The 18,382-nt window shown below is 38.7% G+C and overlaps 1 protein-coding gene across 2 annotated transcripts in view; it reads right to left on the bottom strand.

Annotated features, from left to right (window-relative positions):
- Positions 1-18,382, bottom strand: part of LOC137645965 (dynein intermediate chain 2, ciliary-like) — a 469,865-nt gene that overhangs the window by 18,302 nt on the left and 433,181 nt on the right. For both annotated transcript variants that reach the window (XM_068379045.1, XM_068379046.1), the window contains exons 11-12: positions 13,864-13,992; positions 13,465-13,639 (exon numbers count right to left, since the gene is read on the bottom strand). In XM_068379045.1, the coding sequence (XP_068235146.1) occupies positions 13,465-13,639; positions 13,864-13,992 (304 nt within the window). The remainder of the gene's footprint in view (positions 1-13,464; positions 13,640-13,863; positions 13,993-18,382) is intronic.

Raw genomic sequence — 18,382 nt, 5'->3', positions numbered from 1 at the left:
TCTGACTTGGCGCCAACGTCATCCTACGTTTCCGTCCGCACCTTGTAATATACTTCCGTGCACATTCAAATAAAGTATCAGTTGATCTTGGTGACGCTTGTCTCACTGTCCTTACAATAGCAGTAGATATGTAGGGCCTTCCAATTTCTTACACAATTAGGCGACAATTCAATGTAAATGGAGGTGAAGATTTGACGAAATGTACATGAGGGGAGGTAGTTTTATTACATGATAGTGAGGAAATTAGCATTTACTCAAAGTGTAACAATCTAAAAATGTTAGAAACCTATTCAACATGGCTTTGCGAGGGGACATTAGATTCTCCTCCTTTAAGAAAGTACAATTGTAAACTATTCATGCTCTTGTTACAATAACAAAGTTGTTATTATCATTAACGAATTTTTGGGTAGTCATCATGTCCTTTTTAAACGGATGTCAGCATTTTGACAATCGACATTAAGTCCATCTACCTTTTATCCGGCAATTCCCTTCATTCTGAAAGACCAGCTGATATAAACAAGACTGCACTCATTCTGAGTGGGCAAACCTGTGCCAACTGGTCTGATAAAGGAAAATTTTAATGCATCATATCATCGATGTTGTGAGAGTCCTCTACTGACTTAAAAAAAATCTCTCTAAATCACTGTAAATGGGGAGGAGGGGGCAAAATATGAGACTTTGATAAACTATATTACTAAAGTTGCTTTTATCTTTTATCATTTGCACCCAAGAGTGACATTACTGACTACCAAACTCCTTAAGAAGTATGTATGAGATAAAAAATGATGAAACAATTACATAATTTCAAAGTTTAATATTTTGAAACAATCTGACGTATTTCACCTTATAACATTCAATAACATTCCATGTTTGTCTTGACTTCTGGAATTACAAAGGTATCTTAACATTTCTTTTGCCTGACTATTCTCAAATAAATAAAATTTCTAGGGAATAATTAAAACTTTGGACTTCCCCTTTTGAGTACTCAAATAAGACTAAACAAACTATTCAATTTCTACCTATAAATCCAAACTTTTTAAACCAGAAGGGAACTTCTAAAATAATCTGAGAGAAAATACAGTATAAAAAACAAAATAACTAAAATTAATTTTATATACACTATATATCACCTGGGAAATTGACACTCCCTGTAGCAAATGAATCACAATCTAAAAAAAATATGATTACAAAACTGAGAACTGACTTACCTACTAAAAATTTCGGTTGATAATTTTCTTTCATATCACTTTCCTTTGTATCAGGTAAGGGGTATTTCTTGATTAATCATCGTTTTACTTCAGTATAACATCTTAATCATTCTTGTGGCCAACACATTACTGCCATTGCCAGAGCATTTTTTAGTAATCTAATTACTTGTACTGGTTTTTCTGTTTCTGACCACTCATATGTGGCTATTTCAAAGTCTCTCAAAAACACTTTGATTGACTGAAACCCTTCATTAAGCTGCTGATCATCAAAGGTCCTGACACTTGCCTGGAGTTATGGCAATTTTCAAACTACGCCATTTTGATTATCTTCTCTCGGATGCGCATGTGTGTTTTCACTCCTGTGCGTTTCAACTTTGTTCATGTATGTCAGGGATGCTGTGGCTGCGCACTGCTCCTCTTCCCGGTCAATTTATACTCTGTTTATTAATTAGGCTAGGTTATCTAACATATTTTCTAAGTCCTGTGTTCGTTATTCTTGTCTGTATTCTTCATCGACATCACTATAACCAATTGCTCCTGTTTAAATCTCCTGCAGCAGCAGTGTCTGCTGTGTTAATCCTCATAAACCTAGGTATCTTGAACTTTTATTTTACAGGCTTAAAGTACAACTTCGCTCACAGCATACTCAAATGGACGTGTTTTTTCACCTAACACCAATTATATACCCTGTCGGCGTTTAATAATACATCGGAACATACTTTTTTCACTTTATTAAAAAAAAGTTTTGTGAAAACACTTTGCACAGCGAGATTCTCTTCAGACGAGTACCATATTATTCTTGGGACTGCTCTACTGGTACTGCCACTCTTCTGAGCAAGTAATGCAATGTTGCTCTGTCAATATGCTGAAACTACTAGAATTTGTGGAAATCTCCACTGTGATGGAAATATACTCTTACCATACGACTTAAGATACCTCACCTATCAGACTTAAGACAAGTCACCTGTAAGAGAGTTCAATGATCTCGCACAACAATTTATGACAGTCATGGTACTCTTAAGAAGGCCATTGATCTCGCTGTATAAAACACATATACAACTACATATTTTATATGCAAAGCTTAGGATGCACACACATTACATTTATCTATTATATAAAGTGGTTTCAGGAAAACGAATTCAAGAACTGACCATATCCATGTAATTACCCACCTCATGGAAAAGGCAACAGAGTATGATAAACCACTATGTAAGTTATCTATAGACTATTAGAAAGCTTTAGATTCTGTAAAAAAAATTCAGCAGTAATGAAATCCCTTCAAAAACAACAAATAGATGGGTCTTATATTAGAACACTTGAAGATATCTATATGGGAAGTACAGCAATCCTATAACTATATAAAGAAAGTGAGAAATTCTGATTGAGAAAGGAGTTAGACAGGGATATCCAATCTCTCCCAAATAATTCACAAAATACCTAGAAGTAGTTTTATAAAAAAAATTGGGAAAATGTAGGAATTAACATTTAACGGGTAATACCTCAACAACTTACGATTTGTAGATGACATAGTTTTGTTTAGAGAATCATGGGAGCAATTGAAAGAGATGATGGAAAATTTGATTAGAGAAAGCAGAAATGTAGGTTTGAAAGTGAATATAAGTAAAACTAAGACAATGTTCAATGAAAATGCAGAGACAACAAATAAAGATTATGGATGAATCTCAAGAGATTGTTAGTGAACATGTGTATGTAGGACAGGCAGTAACTGTTTCCCTTGGAGATGAGACCGACATTAAAAGAGGGATATGCACGAGATGGAAAGCTACTGGTAAACAAAATGAGATTATGAAAAGTAAAATGCCAATTTTTCCAAAGAGAAAACTATTTAATCAGATAGTTCTACCAGTATTAACTTATGCATCAGTAACTTGGAGCCTTACTAAAGCCTTAGAACATAAGCCAGTTACAACTCAAAGAGTAATGAAAGGATAATGATGGAAATAACACTAAAGAGACAGAAAAAGAGCAACATACGGTAGACAATAGAGCAAAATTAAGTAGAGGATATTCTAACAACACATAATAAAAAAAAAAAATGGATGTGGGCAGGACATATAATGAAAATGACAGATAATAGATGGACAAGATGAATAACAGAGTGGGACCCTAGAGATTACAAATCGTCACCCTCATAAACTAACTGCCTAAGTCATTTTCTCCACTTGTTGGGAAATAAAAATAAAAACCTTCTCATTTCCTAATTCTTTATATCATTGTATTGAGCTTCAATTAACAAATTCTAATTCAAAAATTCTTCTGTTAAGAATTAGTGAATTGAAGCTCAAGACAATGATATAAAGAATTAGGAAATGAGAAGGTTTTTTTTTTATTTCCCAACAAGTGGAGAAAATGACTTAGGCATTTAGTTTATGAGGGTGACGAAATTAAGCAAGGGAAGGAAGAGCAGACGGATTGATAAGCTAAGAAATTTGCAGGTATATAAAGGCATAAAAAACGGATTTTGAGCGAAGCGCAAAATCTATTTTTGGGTGAGATAGCCATGTCGTCCTGATGGAAGGTTCCTATAAGTAGCTTCCTATGGTATATTTGACTACAGTGATATTCCCAGAGAATTTACCTTTAGGTCTCTAGAATTCTAACTCCTGGCGCTAATATCCTTAAAATTTCTCTCAAGGATATCGCATAATATCAGGGGACGTATATCTTGATATGACACATAACAATATCCACCCCGAATAGCGTTTTCGCTTCTAGGGGGAAAGTGGCAAAAATAGAAGGGGAGCCATTATCAAGGTACCCTTCCTCCGTTACTACTTTGAGTATCAGGATGGCGCTATAGGTCGTCGCCATGTTTATTCCTTGTAGCGTTGAGCAAGGTGCTACAGATATAGTAGTTTCGGGAGGAATCCTGCCAAGGCCTTTTCTATAGAAAAGGAGGGTGGGTCCATCAGGACGACATGGCTATCTCACCCAAAAATAGATTTTTCGCTTTGCTCAAAATCGGTTTTTTGGGCTCAGGCCATGTCGTCCTGATGGAACGTTCCTAAGCATTATTTAGAAAGTACTGTGTCTGTGGATTTTCCAAATGTGCCTTAACCTCAGGACAATGTTTCCTTGGTCATCCAGACCATAGAGACAAATGATGTTACCGTTATACATCATTACTTCTAATCATAAACCATGTTAGTGCTTCCTGCCCCCTGCAGGGAAGAGTCACACTAGACTTAGGAAAGAGTCTTGAGGTTTGCATATACCATATGAACAAACATAGCATCAAGAGCATACAGGTCTCAGTGTATGCGAAGCCAGGTAAAGTTTGTAATCGAATAAGAACAAAGGTTTACATAAACCATATGAGCCAACATAGCATCCAGAGCATACAGGACTTGCTGTATGCATAGCCATGTGAAGCTTGTACTCGTGTAGGAACAAAGGTTTGCATATACCATATGATCAAACATAGCATCAAAAGCAAACAGGTTCCCTGTATGCGTATGCAGGTAAAGGTTGTACTAATATAAAACAAAGGTATTAACTATATATTTTTGTTCATATATACATATGCAGATTATTAAAGGAAAATAATACTCTAGCATATTTTTATTGAATCAAATTTGGGGCGAAATAAGACGCAAATACCCATCAAGTATTTATTGGTAATAATAGCCAGCAAAATCAACATACATAACATAATGTTAATAAATGCAATAAGAAACATGTATATAACTATCAAGACCAGAAAAAGTTTATTTCACCTGAAAGGGAAAAAATATTAGGGCCAGAAAAACTGAAAATTTATTAAATTTTCTAATATGCATTTCTGCGATTGTCTCTTCACACTGTGTAAGAACATACGGCACAAGTGTTGTCTCTATGTTTCTTCACCTTTAATAACTAGAACAGTCCAGAGTGCCACCTTGGTGACACTTATCTTTAAGTATTGCACTGTGAAGTGTCAACACCTTCACCCATACTTTGATAGTCACATTCAATTCACTGTTCCTCGCAGCGCTAGACGACAGGTTTCAGGACACTACCTGCCGCCACCACATAGCATTTCAACTCTTGCATTTGATTCGCGTAGTGCTTAAAGAACACTCTGGATGACTTCCATCCAGTATATGAGCGAAGACGCTCAAAGTCCATGTATTGGAAAAAATTCGATGACGAAGCAATTTTCCTGGGATCATGACCTGCGGGTGTACTGTCAGGATCAGCTCTGCGAATGAAATAGGTGATCTTTGCCCTTAGTTGTTTTAGGGATAGGTTTGAGCCCGAGGTTTCTCCTTTAAAGAGCTGTCCTCCCCTGAAGTCTGAAGTTCTACGAAGATAGACCTTTAGACACTCCACTGGACACAGCGAGACATCTTCCTTCAGAGGGCAAATTCTCCAGGGACCCAACCTTTTGGTAGGTAGCTCGTTCTTGGCGAAAAATGTTGGATCAGGAAAGAGATTCAGTTCTCCCGCTTCTGTGAACTGAATATGGCCCTCATCTCTAGAAAGGGCCACTATTTCACTAACTCTGGCCCCCGAGGCTAGAGCAAACAGGAATATAACTTTCTGGGTTAAGTCTTTCAGAGAGCAATCCTCATTGTTCACTGTTGAAGCAAAGTGTAGGACCTTATCCAAGGACCAATAAATAGGCTTCGGAGGTGCTGCAGGCCTAAGTCTACCACAAGCCTTAGGGATCTTATTAAAGATTTCATTGGATAAGTCTACTTGGAAGGCGTATAGCAGAGGTCTAGTCAAGGCTGATTTACACATTGTTATTGTACTGGCTGTTAAACCTTGTTTATGAAGGTGGATAAAGAAGAATAAACAGAAATCTGTTGAGATTTTTTTTGGTCCTTTTGCCTTGACGAAAGCAACCCACTTCTTCCAAGATGACTCATATCGTCTTCTAGTAGACTAAGACTTATATTCTTCTAAGAAGTCTACACTGTCTTTCGAGATCCCAAACTTTTTCTTAACTGCTAAGGAGAGAAAATCATGAGATGAAAGTTTTGGGTTTTCTGTGATGAAGCGAAGACAGTCGACTTCTGTAATTGTTGAGTCAGTACTGGGTCCAGCAGAGGGACCAGCCTCAGCTTCAGTTCCAATACTAGAGGGAACCAATTGCTCTTTGGCCACTTGGGAGCCGATAGAGCTGCCATTCCCTGAAAGGATCTCAGCTTGTTGAGGACCTTCAATAGGAGGTTGGTTGGAGAGAACAGGTAAATCTAGTTTCGTCTGTTCCAGTCGAGGGAAATGGCGTCCACCGCTTCCGCTAGAGGGTCCTCGTATGGGGCCACATAACGAGGTACTTTCTTGTTGTCACTCATCGCGAAGAGGTCGATCTGCAGTTCTGGGACTTAACGTAGGATGAAGGAGAATGATCCAGCATCTAGGGACCATTCTGACTCTATCAGTGTGAGCCTGGATAGAGCGCCCGCTGTCACATTGTGGAACCCTTGAAGGTGAACTGCTGATAAATGCCATCTCTTATTTTCTGCTTGGCGGAAGATGACCAACATCACTTGGTTGATTTGGGGTGATCTCGAACCTTGACGATTCAAACATCTCACTATCACCTCGCTGTCCAAAATCAGTCTTATGTGGACTGAATGGTGAGGGGACAGTTTCTTCAGCGTAAGAAAGACTGCCATGGCTTCCAAAACGTTGATGGGGAAGGTCTTGAATAGAGAGGACCAAGTCCCTTGGACTTTCCGTTAGTGAGAGTGACCCCCCCATTCTTCCTTTGATGCGTCCGTATGGATGATGACTTAAGGTATAGGTGGTTGCAAGGGCAGAGACCACTTCAGGTTCTTGGCCTTCAACCATGGCTTGAGAAGTGATCGTAGTCGAGTCGGTATCGGTCTTCTTAGATCTCTTCGAGCGTTTCATGCGTATCTTCTCCAGACTCCTGATGCATCTTTTAGCTGTGCTCTTAGCACCAGGTCTGTCACTGATGCAAACTGAAGAGAGCCCAGTACTCTCTCCTGTAGGCATCTTGATATCCTGTCAGATTTCAGTAGTCTCTTGACAGATCCTGCTATCTCTCTCCTCTTCCCTGGGGGAATGGAGAGACGGTGTGACTTTAAGTTCCAATGTATTCCAAGCCATTGAAACTCCTGAGCTGGAGATAATCGAGACTTCTTGACGTTGATCTTGAATTCCAGATGTTCCAGGAACTGGATCATTTTCTTGGATGCTTGCATGCACTCCGTCTTGGATGCTGCCCACACCAGCCAGTTTTCCAGGTAGGCCACCACCTGGACACCTTCTAGGCATAGTTGTTGAACAAATGCATCTGCAAGCTTTGTAAAAATCCTTGGGGCTATATTTAGTCCGAAGGGCATGGCTCTAAAAACGTATTTCTTCTTCTGTAGCCTGAATCCTAGGTAGGAGGAGAGTGGGCGGTTGATTGGAATATGCCAGTAGGCATCTGCCATGTCTATCGAGACTGTGTACGCCCGTCTTAGCAGCAGGGTCCTTATGTGTTGAAGGGTTAACATCCTGAACTTGTTGAGTGGCGACAAGTCCAGAATGACTCTGAGTTTGTCTGAGTCCTTCTTGGGAACACAAAACAGCCTTTCTTCGAATTTGGTGGACTTTGCCCTCCTTATTACCCGTTTGCTCAAGAGTTCTCGGGAGTATTCTTCCAGGACAGGGGTGGAGTGTTGGAAAAATTGAGGAAATGATGGTGGAGCTGTCCTCAGCTCCAACCTAGTCCGTTCTTGATTAGGCTGTGGGCCCAGGGATCGAAGGTCCAGCGATCCTGTAATTTTTGGAGTCTTCCTCCAACAGGAAGCATCTCATTGCTTTGACTGTCTGGAGGACTTGCATCCTTGACTGAGTCCTCCCTTAGGGTGTCTAGAGGAGCCCCTTTTCGACCCTCTACCTTTAGGGCGAAAGGTAGAGGTTTGCCTCTCATAAGCAGGAGTAAAAGCTGGTGACTGGGTAACCAGCTGCTGAGGCACCATCTGGTAGGTGGGCTGGGGTTGTGCCACCATCTGGGGCACCGCGGTCATCGGAACTGCGGGAAGTTGTTGTTGCTGTTTCATGGCAGGGCGAGAGGGCAACCTAGGTCTCTTCGTCTTCCTTTTCAGTTGGGGACCCTCATCCGGGGAGGACTTCCTCTTCGCCGACATGCCCCACTTTTGGAGAAGATTCCTGTTCTCCGAGGCGGCCTTGTCAACTACTTCTTTGACCACTTCACTCGGGAAGAGATCTTTTTCCCAGATATTGGAAGCTATCAGCTTCCTGGGTTCGTGTTTCACCGCAGCCGAAGCAAACACGAACTCCCTACATGCACGTCTGGCCCTAACAAAGCCATATAGATTTTTGACCAGCGTTGCCATATGTGATTTGGCCACGACCATGAACATGTCTGGGGATCTGTTATAGCTTGCCATTGCCTCCAAGGTAATCTGGAGGGACAGGAATCCGTCAAGTCTTTCCTTTGTCTCTTGCTCTCTACGCAAGAGAAAGTCAGACAGCTTAGGGAGGTTTTCGCTGAACTGGCATCCAGCAATATCTGCCTCCAACTTCCCAACTGAGAAGGTAAGGTGTATTGCCTTACAGTCTTTGTCGTCCATAGGCAGAGCTAGGGATAAGGGTCTACACTCCTCGAGTGTAGGGCAAGGTTTCCCTGCTTCCACTGCCTTCATCACTGCCTTAAACCCTTTTTCCGCAAAGGGAAAGGCTAGTTTAGCTGGAGCAAGAAAAGAAGGGTGTTTCTTGCTCAGGGCTGGCACTTTTGAATTAGTGAAGCCCCTGTCTTTCAGACTACTTGCCAGCAAAGCCTGAGCTTTACCATGGTCAAGAACTATGACCTCTTTTGGTTCTGTCTCCTCCTTGGACACAGGTTCCGCCTTCAAGCGGACGAAGCAGTCTGGGTAAGAGTCAAAGCTGAGCCAAAAGTCAACATCCTCTACGAGGACAGAAGTCAACATCCTCTACGAGGACAGCCCCAACTTTTCCGAAATGATCTTCCCATTTGTAATTGGCATGTACTCTGCATGCCTCCAAGGGTTCACCTCGGAGCAAGAAGGAAGATCCTTCACGTTGAGTCTCTTCTGAGACCCATGGGACGATGCGAGATGGTTCATCCTTCTCCTCAGTTCAGCGTCCCTTTCTTCGTTTTGCTTACGAAGACTCTCAATCATCGTCATGAGACTAGCCAAGGCTTTACCCATGTCGTCCGATGGAGGAGCAGAAGACGTAGAGGGCACTGGTTCTGGGGCCGGAACCGACGAAACGGACTCCGATTTGACGTCATCCTCTTCAGTCTCGGGAGCCAAGGTAGACTCCTCTTCCAGACCCTTTGCAAGAAGGTCTTTCTCGGTGTCCTCAGACACTTCCGACATCCTATCATCTAGGTGGATGTCCTTCATCGCATCAAAGACATCTGTATCTACGGAAATCTGGACGCAAGGGATCTCAGGTTGAGGCTGTGGTATAATGGCATCCGCAGTTGCCTTAGGGAACAGATAGGCACGCATCCATTCAATCGGAAGGTAAGGCCCCGTGGCATTCTTCTGAAAGCCACAAACCCATCTGCGCAGCTTACTCCGTGCTGCATCCCTTGACTCCACTATCTTGGGGTCATCAAAAGCCTCAGTAACCAAGGCTTTGCACACATTGCAGTCCTGGGGGTCCCAGTACTTTAGAGGTCCCTTGGAGATAGAGCAGAGAGAGTGCGCTCTGCACTCTACATGGCCGCAGAAGTCCTTGCTCCTCACGTTGCAAAAGATTCTCTAGCACTTAGGGTGGTCCTCCTGTAAAGAGAGAAAAACTAAATGAGTATGTGGTAGTTCATCTCACCTGATAAACTCTATAAATATTATTATTATTTTTGCATATTTATTGCACTTGCATATAGCTTAGGATAGACAAGCTAGAAAAGAATTAGGAAAGACACATACTTGTGTTTCCATTCCAGCCAATTGCTGTGACCTCCCCCAAAATTAAAACCAAGAGTTTTCCTATTCAGGAAACCCAATGGAAGAATTCTAACCTGTAAGGAAAGATAAGTGTAACTTAACACCAACTTCCAAAGGTTTTAATAATGAGGGTAAATTGTAACTGATCATCTATCAGTATGTGGAAAGAAATCTTTTCTTCCCATATATAATAGGTCTCAACAATAGACTGTGCATGGATACACAGGATATGTTGGAAAAATAACTACTGTATAATTTATACTATAGTTTTCTGTCTGCAGTATGATCTATACTGCAGATATACTGGCTACTGTATAGTCATATACTGTAGTTTTAGCCGGCATGTTGCCGGCAAGGCTAGCACCTGGCGATACAGTCTAGACGGCGTCTTGCCGGCTGGGGTAGTGGCCGGCAGCATCAACCCGGCCAGCATCTGCCGACCAAGTCAGTTTTGCCGGCAGCTCGCCAGTTGCCGGCCCACTGGTCCAGCTGGCGCCTTGCCGGCCCACTGGTCCAGCTGGCGCCTTGCCGGCTGTGGTAGTGGCTGGCAGCATCAACCTGGCCGGCAACTGCCGGCTAGGCTAGTACGTGGCGGCACTAGCAGATAGAAAGAGAGAAAGCAAGGAGTGAAGGGTACCTTATTGAAAGTGTATCAACAGTAAATAAGGGTGTAATTACTCAATCTTACTGCCTTCCTCCAGAATGAGGGTTCAAATGGAAGGGGAGAATGTATCATTCAGGCTTCCACCCAAACAGAAACCATTACCGGTATGTGAAAGGCAGTCCAAGGGAGGACTGAAGAACACTCTACAGTAAAGGGGTCTCCTGCCGGCACAGCCTTTCCCGGAGCCTTGCGTCCATGAGGGAAAGCTGAGCGACTAAGCCACTGCATGTAGGAGCCCCGTCCGGCCCAACAACCTACCCGCAAGTGGTGAGATTGTAGGACGATGGCCAAAGGGTTGCGATGGCTAGGCCATCACTAAAGGACAGAGGGGGGATAGAAAAGGGTCCTGTATGAGGTGTGGAAGGAGCCAGCAGGGTTGCCAGTCCTTCCCACCCTTAAGAAACTCTATTTCAGTATCGGCACCATCCTAGGCGGCAGGAGAATATCTATTCTCCAGCCTAGGGTCTGCCAATACAGTTAAGGGGCCAGCGGCAAACTTGCCACCTCCTCTCAACAAGTGAGAAACAGAGTTCCAGTGCCGGCACCACCGTAGGCGGCAGAAGAATATCTATTCTTCAGCCTAGGGTCTGCGAGCACAGGACTAGTTTACTAGACCACAGAGAGAAGGTGCGGCATCATACAACCACTTCAAGTGTGGCCTAGGGAGGTCTAGCCTCCTATGCTGCCAGCCTAGTCCGGCAGGGGAATAACTATTCACCCTGCCGGCCGGCTGCCGGCAAAAGACTATATACTCTGAGGTTCTGACCGAAACCCAAAACCTGCTATCTGTGGCTAAGAAAGAGACAGAAAACCCTAGCCTAGTCATGCCTGAGTGTCTACTCAAGGCACGACCAACTAGGGTTGTAGCCTAAGGCTACTCTCAGAGGGAAGGAGGGATTACCCTTACATCTCCACTGGAGACAAGTATCGGTTTATATAATAATTCTAGATGTCTATCTCCGCCTAAATCGATAAAACGATACACGAGGGTAAACGGGGAACATGTATGAAAGTATACTAAAGCGACTAGGCTAGTAGCCTAGTGGCGGGTGAGAATCGACTACCTTAATCGCCGAAACTCTCTCGTATACGATCTCAGAAGAGGAATATTTATATGCAATCAATGTATCTTATACGTATAAATTGCCTAAATAGTTTAATTTAATTGTAATCACACTAGGAATGTCTATTATATCATGCATGAAAGTAAACTAAAACGCCTAGGCTAGGAAGCCTAGCGCAAGCAAGGTTTGGTTACCTAAATCGCTGAAACTATCAAGAATACAATCGGCATATTATAACTAATTCCAAGCAATGAAGACTGAATAGCTATAAGATATTCATGCTATTAATACCGGGAAAGTCGTTCAGTCTAACTAAATAACTCATGCGTAACGAACGACAGCGCCCATGATGCCTTCATTATCATTATTATATTTTTTGTCAGCCATACTATTTTCACCATTATTTTTCTTATTAGGATACTTAATATCATGCCATTAATCTCTGAAAACTTTTGCAGCCACACTTTTCACATGCGAGAGATTTCAATATACAATACTTTATGGTAAGAAAAATTTCAAATATTCTGAATGTAACAGCCATAAACAAATCTCTAGATGATGATAAAATCCCGAACATGATCAAGCTGGTAATATGCTTTTCTTTTTCTTATTTTTCATAAAAAATAGAACTGTCTGAACTATCTAAGACTAGGATGCCTGAGTCATCAATCTTCAAAAAAATAATATACAGACATTCATACTAATTGATACTATTTGTGTGCTTTAATTTCATGCATGCTGGAATCCGACAAGAGATTCCCTATTGTTTTTAAGTTAATGCAACAAATCTCTTCTATAGTATGTTGAAATTCTAATTCCATTTCTCGCAGATGTTCTTTATCACTATGTATCGATGTATTTGTAATACTCAGCTCAGTAAGTACACCATATTAGACATTGGCACTCACAAGAAAAAAAAAAATTACTAACCTGTAACTCTGAGAATTTGTACTTTTCTCTTCTTAGCTGTACTCCACATACTCCCTCTACTACTTACCTGCCAATAGCACTTTGACAGGATCACAAAATAACTGGCATATACTTACGCTAACTTTTTATGCCACTGTAAATTAATGCATCTGTCTCTGAAATCCTAACCTTGTGATATTTAATATCACAATGGAATTAAGTGAGAGAATGTAGGTACAGTACAGTAGATAGCCGTTTCCTCTCAAGACTATCTAAATCTAAGCCTTGAATTAACGTGCTACCTATCTGGCTATTCAGGCTGAAGATGGAGCATACTTATCTGTTTTTGCAGCTCCACAGAATCATTACAAGACTAGATCTTGAAAAACTGGGATATTGTATTAAAGAATTTAATGGTTTGGTTTCAACTTCTAAAACTAATTTTGCTTTAGAATACAAAACATCCTAACAGGCCTAACTTCCCTCCTTACTTTATATGTAATAGTATTACAGAATAACAAATCTCTTGAAAATTCAACTTCTGTTGGTTCTTAGGTTTTCTTTTACTCATTCTCAGATAATTCCCCTACTAATCAACGTAAATTCAACCTCTATACCAACTCTATTGTTTCTCTTATTAATCTGCTCAGCAGAGTGAAACATGAAACAAGAAATGTAAATAAAAAAGTTCAAAATATATCTATGACACTTACCTTCTAAACCATTCGGAGCACTACCAACAAAACTTCGAGTTATCCTTTCTTTGAAGTTTAAGAAGTCATTGAAAAAAAGTTTGGAGGATTGAAAAGTCCAATGAGTGACTCGACCATCTAAAGATACTGAAGTGAATTGCAGTTCTTCTCCCAGCCCACTGTTTTTCCATCGGACCTTTTGAATAGTGATAAAAATGAAATTGATTAAATCTATCCTTTATGGCTTCAGTTAAATTCCTCGTAAACCTTAACTGGCCAAAAGTTTAGGCATTTCCATAAACAGGTGTCTTCTTATTCATTTATTCACATGTTTCTTGTCTACAAAATATTAATAAAAAACCTTCTACTTGTTAAAGCACAAATAACCAAATACTCAGTTGTGTGATTAATGTTTCTTACCTTTGTAACTGGTAAAATATGTTTACCATTTACTGCTGTGGAAGTAACTGGAGTGGAAGACAAAGGAGACTGAATGTCATACACAACTATGGTACCATCACTCCAGCCACCTGCCAATAAACTTGCAACCTGGAAGTATAATAAATAAGAAACATGAAACCCTTAAATCTTTCAAATGATTAAAAAAAATAGTAAAATTTCAAGAGTTGAGCATAGTTTCACATCTCTCATGATATAATATATGCATAAAAATTGAGTGATATAGCAAATAAGCTGATGAATCTGTTAAAAGAACCTGATCCAGCAATAAAGCTCACGAATTTATCTACATAAACAAGAAAATGTAACCATACTAAATATGCTGAAACCTTTTAGGCATAGCACATCAGAAAGCCTTTCCATTCTTAAAAACTGTTTGGAAAATAAATTCTTTGATAAATTATACACTAAAGAACCAGTATGACCCCCAGGTCTCTCAGCCAAACCTTCCACTAGGGAATCCAGGCAAGACAGTTAAAAGATGTACTGATCTGAATACCATTTACAAAAACAAACCACGAACTACTGATCTAACGACATTCATATGTGTGAAGACAAATAACATAAAATCATTAAAGAACAAAAATTCCAAAACAAGCATTCCTGAAATTTGAACATACAACAAAGGTGACCATGAATAGGTTACTACTTTACAAGACCATGGACCATGTTTCCTTAGGTCTGCTGCAGAAGTTGACTGAGGTAAATGAAAATGCAATACACCTTATGTATCAGTCCCAGTTGTGACCAAAAAGGGCATTTTACATAAATCTTTAAAGAAATTGGAGTTGGAATAAGTCAAATAAAAGGGAACTTATTAAGGGATTGTGTTTACATACTAGCATAATTTTAATGAATGGACTTTATTACTGGTGATGGTATGCATATAACTTCTTATAAGTATAAGAGCATAAGGAATCTCAATTAATATATATATATATATATATATATATATATATATATATATATATATATAGAGAGAGAGAGAGAGAGAGAGAGAGAGAGAGAGAGAGAGAGAGAGAGAGAGAGAGAGAGAGAGAGAGAGAGAGATATGAACAAAGAATAAGTTAAGAATGTAGAAACTTACTCATCATGATAAAGGGAATAGTGGAACTACAGTTGTTGGAAGTTAAAGAGAACATTTCTAATGGTTACTATACAGGACTCAGTAACTAGGATTTTTCCACCATTATAAAAGAGCGGAAGTTTTTCCACCATAGACCCTTTCACAATACTACTCATCTATTAGCAGTGACCGGTCTTAAAGCATACCTCATATGACAACATATAGAGATGAACTTCATCCTTGGACAATACACTACAATTAAGAAACATTACGAATAAATGAACAAAAGTTTCCCCTGTGGCAGAAAAAGTGAAGACTCACAAAATTCACCCTGAGCCAATATCAGGAACATATCAATAGTTAGGTTAGTGATGGGATCATAGACTCAATTCCTTATTTTCATGGATGACAAGTTTTATATATGGATACAAGCTGACCACATAGGAGACAGTTATTTTTTTCTATGGTATAATTTTTGTTGTCTTATAATGTAATACTACCTCCTGAAACATACATAAATCTACATTTTACTCCAAAAAGGATGATGACCTATTCTAAAATCATTATTCTTATATTATTTAATCACCTTTTTTTATTTTGCCCTTAATCATAAGTCATAAGTACTCTTAAAGAATTCATATACGATTTTAACATTAATAATAACCATATGGTCACAAAAAAAAGTTCTAAGTAACAGACAATTGTACATCTGTAAGTATGGTTTGTAAGCTCCAGTGACACATTACAGATTTTAATTGGACAATCAACCTAGTCTTACATCACCATATTTCAAACATCAGCTGACTTTAAAAATTGCATATTGTTGCAATAGATTTCTTATGCAATATTAAGTATTCTTTGCTTCAATGTCTATGATTTTCAGTGAACTTGCATTATAATAATGTACAGTATAAAGTACTGTACTGTACAGACAGTATGCCTTAGGGTTAGGATGGCCTTTTCTTACAATGTTTTGTGGATATGACACATCTCTCACGAGCTACAATGAGAATGTGTTTCAACCTTTGACACTTGCATTGTCAATATTTTTGACTTGATATGAAAGCGCTGATCATGATATTAAATAATATATATATATATATATATATATATATATATATATATATATATATATATATATATATATATATATATATATATACATACATACATATATATATTAAGGCTGGAGAATTACATAAACTCCTGAGCTCTAAAGTCACCTCTTTATTTTAATATAAATCTGTTACACTTGAATAATACCCAAGCTCTGAGAATATTATATAACTCCCAAACGGCAATATATATAAACACTCAATATCCAAAGGTCTTTTACATACACTCAAAACAAAACTGGGCGATTATTTTACTTGAACTATTAAAATACAATATCTTACTTTGGCTCTAGTCAGGGATACGTGCAAGCACTGTTAAGAAATGTTGGTGATTGGAATAATACACCCTTTATAGAAATAAATATATTCTATAAAAATTTATAACAATAATACCAAAGAATTAACACCAAAATCAATTTACTCGAAATATGATATCTGAACAAAACATAAGACTAAGACAAGATATTATTTTATGAAAATTATACAATCACTTGTTTCACTGGAAATTAATTCATAAAAATATTTAATTTTGATGATAAATGAAAAGTTAACACTTTAACCCTAATGATTAAACACTAAATGGAATTTACATAAGTGTAATGGATAAACTTACGTCTTTTTGGATCACACAAGGTAACTCAACAGTTAAACCAAAATAAATACACTTCACACGGGGCCAGTTATAAAAATTCCTGTTATACAAGTAGTTACATTAACACAATACACTTGAAATATCATTCAATGGATTCGTAATTGTTTGAACACACTACATACGATATATGATGGATAGAAATCGTTAATCACGTTTGAGAATGCACACACTTGATACACTTGAGAGGAGAGAGGGCAGACAAACTTTGGCTCTTTCAAAGGGACATGCTGGATCTCTTCTGTTGCTTATGCATTCCTCGGGGCTAAATATATGGACTTACTTATTCTAGATTCTTCTGGGTCAGGGGGTCTGGAAGCTTGCGGGGCAGTGCTTACGGCACCAAAGTTGCCTACTAATCAAGTAACAGACTAGCTCCAACACACATGGCGACGCAACTCTCTCTCAACTATCTCCGCCCACCTACTCCTCAAAATATTATAAAAAAAAAGAGTAAATCTACTTCGCGAAATTTCATGCACATTCTAACTACGTGGAAATATAAAAATTGTATAATCTCTCGTATTCATACATCATGTGGTTCGTACAGCATACCTAAATGAGGTTACATAATACTTTGTAACAAAATATGTGAAATGAAAAAGTTAATTTTCAAAAATAAAAATACAATTAAACAAATGACGAGAGTCTTATGTAATTTACATACATTTATTTAAACCTACATGAGTGAGACCCACCTTACGAGCTGGCTATATATCTATTAAATATTCAATTGAAATACCTAAATGAAATATTTACTCATACTAGACCAGCTTTGTAAGAAATATATATATATATATATATATATATATATATATATATATATATATATATATATATGTGTGTGTGTGTGTGTGTGTGTGTGTGTGTGTGTGTGTGTGTGTGTATCATCAGCATCATCATCTCCTCATACGCCTACTGATGCATAGGGCCACGGTTTGATCTTGTCAGTCATCTCTATCTTGAGCTTTTAAATCAATACTTCGCCATTCATCATCTACTACTTCACGCTTCATAGTCGTCAGCCATGTAGGCCTGGGTCTTATATATATATATGTATATATATATATATATATAAATATATATATATATATATATGTATACATATATAAATATAAATAAATAAATATATATATATATATATATATATATATATATATATATATATATATATATATATATATATTATATATATATATATATATATATGTATCATCATCATCAGTCGTTATTAGTCCACTGCAGAACAATGGCCTCAGACATGTCCTTCCACTTGCCTCTGTTTATGGTCTTTCTGTGCCTGTCCACACCCTCAATATTTCTTAGTTTGACAATCCATCTTCTCTTCCTCCCCCTGCTTCTTTTACAATTTCTAGGGACGTATTCTGTTATTGTTAATGTCCATCTATTGTTTTTCATTCTCATTATATGTCCAGCACATGTCCATTTCTTTTCCTTACATGTTGTTAGAATATCCTCTACTTCTGCTTAGTTTGCTCTCATATCCATGTTGCTCTTTTCCTGTCTTTTAGTCTTATTTCCATCATTATTCTTTCCATAGCTCTTTGAATTATAACTAGCTTATGTTATAAGGCTTTAGTATGACTTCAGGTTTCTGATGCATAAGTTAATGCTGGTAAAGCCATCTCA

The sequence above is a fragment of the Palaemon carinicauda genome, chromosome 8 (assembly GCF_036898095.1).
Source record: "Palaemon carinicauda isolate YSFRI2023 chromosome 8, ASM3689809v2, whole genome shotgun sequence".
In the NCBI taxonomy this organism is placed as follows: domain Eukaryota; kingdom Metazoa; phylum Arthropoda; class Malacostraca; order Decapoda; family Palaemonidae; genus Palaemon; species Palaemon carinicauda.
Note: the sequence above shows the minus strand (reverse complement) of the source record. Positions and strands in the feature narration are given on the sequence as shown.